The 4,778-nt window shown below is 36.8% G+C and overlaps 1 protein-coding gene across 1 annotated transcript; it reads left to right on the forward strand.

Moving 5' to 3' along the window:
* Positions 1-234: 234 nt before the first annotated feature.
* LOC112727668 (FT-interacting protein 1-like) lies at positions 235-4,464 on the forward strand. Its single transcript, XM_025777523.3, has 3 exons — positions 235-502; positions 595-1,242; positions 2,358-4,464. Exons 2-3 carry the CDS (start codon positions 634-636, stop codon positions 4,224-4,226), a joined length of 2,478 nt encoding a protein of 825 aa, XP_025633308.1. The 5' UTR covers positions 235-502; positions 595-633; the 3' UTR covers positions 4,227-4,464.
* Positions 4,465-4,778: the final 314 nt, after the last annotated feature.

The following is a 4,778-nucleotide window of genomic DNA, read 5'->3' on the forward strand; positions in this document are numbered from 1 at the left end:
AAATATTAAAAATAAAATATTACTTCATGTAAAGTAGCTTGAAGGGGAAAAAAAACACACTATAATCCAAATAACTATAATAACAGCATGTTAATATATAAAAATATTCTGTTCACTTAAATTGTGACCATAGAGAATAAATATTGTTGCTCAACAGCATTATATGTTTGAATTAAATCTCGTAATAAACTAATAAGACACTCGTATATATTCTTTGGTTCAAAAAAAAGAAACAAGAAATAATAAAGGGACTGAGTGTGTTAGCCTTGAGCACCTTTGGCACCAAGTTCCTCAACCCCAATCTGCTAAAGTGTCTTGAAATTGCAACTTTAAGATTTATATGAAGTGGAAGCTGAAGAGAATCATTTCATTCAGAGAGAAAAGCAAGGCAAAGCTGCATAGTAAAATATTGAAACAAAGACAGTAAACAACAAAGGAGTTATCATCACAAAATGATAAGCATTTGTAAAAAAAGACCCTGTTTCATATCAGACCTTAAAAGGTATAACACAAAGTCTTAAATTTTATATTCTCAATTATTCATATCTTTGTCTCTCTGATTTTTACTATCTCACTTCACTTCTTCTATTTCAGGTGCTTCACTAAAAACTCCTGTGAAAATTTAAGAGGTTAATGAGATTGGAACATATCATAGAAGTTACACACTTTCACTTATCACTAAGTTTTTTCAAAGAAAAAAAAAGGAGGGTGAAGCTTGCAAGTTATTCAAAAATGGGTTCACAATCTGCTCCACCTAAGGCGAACCAGGATGACTACAAGCTGAAAGACACAAAGCCGGTGCTCGGAGAACGGTGGCCACACGGAGGACAACGTGGCGGAAGCGGATGGATCTACACCGAGAGAGCAACAAGCACATACGACCTTGTCGAACAGATGTTTTACCTCTACGTTCGAGTCGAAAAGGCGAAGGACTTGCCTCCAAACCAAGTAACTGGAAGTGTTGACCCTTATGTGGAAGTAAAAGTTGGCAACTATAAAGGGAAAACAAGACACTTTGAGAAGAAAAGCAACCCTGAATGGAAACAAGTCTTTGCATTCTCAAAGGACAAGATACAATCCTCTGTTGTTGAGGTTTATGTAAGGGACAAAGAAATGGTTGCTAGAGATGATTACATTGGAAAAGTTGTATTTGACATGCATGAAGTTCCAACGAGGGTTCCACCAGATAGCCCTTTAGCTCCTCAATGGTATAGATTAGAGGGTAGAAGGGGTGAAACCAAGGTGAGCCACTGCCACTATGATATACAAATTCTTCATTTTTATTCACTTAATCGTATCGCCTCAAACAGGGAGCCAACACTTCTGTCAATATTTATGATTTATAATTTAGGATTTAAAATTTAATATTTAGTGTTTAGAGTGTTGGTCAAATATTAGGCCCCAAATAATAAATGTTATTGATCAATTAACATTGTTCTCCTATTAGTGCAGTTAAATTCTTTCTATCCATAGAAATAGACATAACGATAGAGAGAGACTTTATGTCTCTATCTCTATCTAAACAATCAAACAAGTTCTTATATTTACTATCTCCATCTAAACACTATTTAAATGCAGTGAAAATTCTCAAACGTGAGAATTGTGGAATGTACTTATCATACTCATTCTGTATGGCTGAGTTTGGTTGCTATCCATGCTGATCGGAGACATGAATACGGTGACAAATGTTCATTGTTTGTAAGGACATGCTGACACACAATTATATATAAAATACATGTATTTAGCATCTTACTAAAAGGTTGAAACACAAATATTAGACATGAGACATGGGTTTTTTTGTTTATAATTTTATCCCATAAAATTTTTTAAAATTCCACTTTCTATCCTCATCAACTTCATCACCAACATCATCTTTTGCATTAGGAGTAAAATTGGTTCTTAAAGATAAATGTGTTTGATCTTATTAGTGTCTTATCAACTAACAAACTACATGTATTCATGTGTATCTGTGTTTGGGTATATGTGTGTCTTTATGCTTGTGTCTTCGTTATTATGATAGAGTAATTTTTTTTGAGCTTTTGACTTATGAAAAGTAGTAGTATTAATGTCTGGGAAAATTTTCAAAATCAAATTGTAGCTTTTTAAGAAGTTATTTAAGAACTTATAAAGAAATTAAAAAAAATTACTTCTCTCATAATACTATTACTTTTTATCACATTTTTTTTAAAATAAATACTTTAGAACTAAAATTCCAAACACAAAATAACTTATTTATTAACTACTTTTAATGTAGGCATTTATTATTTAAATTATTTTTTCAAAAAGAGATTAATTAAGTTATTTTTCCAAACTAAAACTTAATACTTAATACTGGTATTCGTATTTGTGCTAAGCAGGTGAGGGGAGAAATCATGCTAGCAGTATGGATGGGGACACAAGCTGATGAAGCATTCCCTGAAGCATGGCATTCAGATTCAGCTTCAGTTCATGGAGAAGGAGTATATACAATAAGATCAAAGGTTTATGTTAATCCAAAGTTATGGTATGTTAGAGTCAATGTCATTGAAGCGCAAGACATTGAACCGCAGGACAAAAGCCAGCCACCACAAGCTTTTGTGAAGGCTCAGGTGGGACAACAAGTCTTGAAGACTAAGCTTTCGCCGACGAAGACGCCAAATCCAATGTGGAATGAAGATCTTGTGTTTGTAGCAGCAGAGCCATTTGAGGAGCAGCTTGTGATCACCGTGGAGAACAAGTCTACGCCGGCGAAAGACGAGGTTGTTGGGAGGTTGTGCGTGCCATTGAACAAGTTTGAGGTCCGGCTCGACCACAGGCCGGTGCATTCGCGTTGGTTCAATCTTGAGAGGTTTGGGTTTGGTGTTCTTGAGGGTGATAAGAGGCATGAGCTCAAATTCTCAAGTAGGATTCACCTTAGAGTGTGTCTTGAAGGTGCATACCATGTGCTTGATGAATCAACTATGTACATTAGTGATACGCGGCCTACTGCGCGGCAGCTCTGGAAGCAGCCTATTGGGATTCTTGAAGTTGGAATACTGAGTGCTCAAGGCTTGCAGCCGATGAAGACGAACGACGGAAAGTCTTCAACGGATGCCTATTGTGTTGCCAAATATGGACAGAAATGGGTGAGAACCAGGACAATAACAGAGAGTTTCAATCCAAAATGGAATGAGCAATACACTTGGGAAGTTTATGATCCTTGCACTGTCATAACCTTGGGTGTTTTTGACAACTGCCATTTGGGTGGAGGAAGTGGATCAAAAAATGATTCAAGAATTGGAAAAGTGAGGATTCGTTTATCAACATTGGAAATGGATAGAATCTACACAAACTCTTACCCTTTACTTGTTCTTAGTCCCAAAGGATTGAAGAAAATGGGAGAAGTTCAATTGGCGATTCGATTTACGTGCCTCTCTTTGGCTCACATAATCTACCTTTATGGACACCCTTTGTTACCAAAAATGCATTACTTGCATCCATTCACAGTGAACCAATTAGATGGATTGAGGTACCAAGCTATGAATATTGTTGCTGTGAGACTTGGTAGAGCTGAACCACCATTGAGAAAAGAGGTTGTGGAATACATGCTTGATGTGGATTCTCATATATGGAGCTTGAGAAGAAGCAAAGCAAATTTCTTTAGAATTGTGTCCCTTTTTTCAGGTGCAATTTCTATGACTAGGTGGCTTGGTGAGGTTCAACAATGGAAGAATCCAATTACAACAATTCTAGTCCATGTTCTGTTCTTCATTTTGATATGTTACCCTGAACTGATCCTCCCTACTATTTTCCTCTACATGTTCCTCATTGGAATATGGAACTTTAGGTTCCGGCCGAGGCATCCGCCTCACATGGACACCAAGCTTTCGTGGGCGGAGGCAGCACATCCGGATGAACTCGACGAGGAATTCGATACTTTTCCAACTTCTAAGGCGCAGGATGTGGTCAAAATGAGGTATGATAGACTAAGAAGTGTAGCTGGAAGAATACAAACGGTTGTTGGAGACATTGCAACTCAAGGTGAGAGGCTTCAAGCATTATTGAGTTGGAGGGATCCAAGAGCAACAAGTTTGTTTGTGATTTTCTGCCTTATAGCTGCGGTGGCGCTATACATAACGCCGTTCAAGATGGTTTCTGTTGTTGCCGGAATATTCTGGCTCCGGCACCCCAAGTTTAGAAGTAAGTTACCCTCTCTGCCTAGCAACTTCTTCAAGAGGTTACCGTCTCGCGCCGATGGCATGCTTTGAAGCATGTATAGTTTCTAGAAATTCAGTACAGGACATGGATGCAATTTGTTTTGGTTCACTGCTTTTTGTGATTAGTTACATGTTTTGTTTTAGAACAAATTCATTATGTAATAGGTGGAAATGGGAGATCAAAGGTAACTATGCTTTGAAGGCTCCAACACTGCAAAAGAGAGAACATTTATGCAGATTAGCTTCTTTGTATGATTGTATCATTGAATTATCATTTTTTTGGTTCCTACTTTGTGGTGACTAGTGATGCAGAGTGGCCATAAGATTATTTCTTGTAAAAGTTTAATTCGTGTTGATTTGGGATTATGACTTAAAACTAAATATTAATCTGTAACATCTTTATCTATTACCAAAACCAAGCAAAATGTTTAACTAAGTAGTAAGTCCAACCAAGATGTTATAATGTGTTCCACATCCACGCGTATGCTCTTCTTTTTTTTCTTCTTTCTTTTCTCGTTTGAATTTCTTGGATCTCCTGTTTCCTTTTCCTCCTCCTCCATCATCATTATCATCATCAACGTTATTGTTATATCATTATTGTAA

The sequence above is a fragment of the Arachis hypogaea genome, chromosome 12, assembly GCF_003086295.3.
Source record: "Arachis hypogaea cultivar Tifrunner chromosome 12, arahy.Tifrunner.gnm2.J5K5, whole genome shotgun sequence".
NCBI classification, from domain to species: domain Eukaryota; kingdom Viridiplantae; phylum Streptophyta; class Magnoliopsida; order Fabales; family Fabaceae; genus Arachis; species Arachis hypogaea.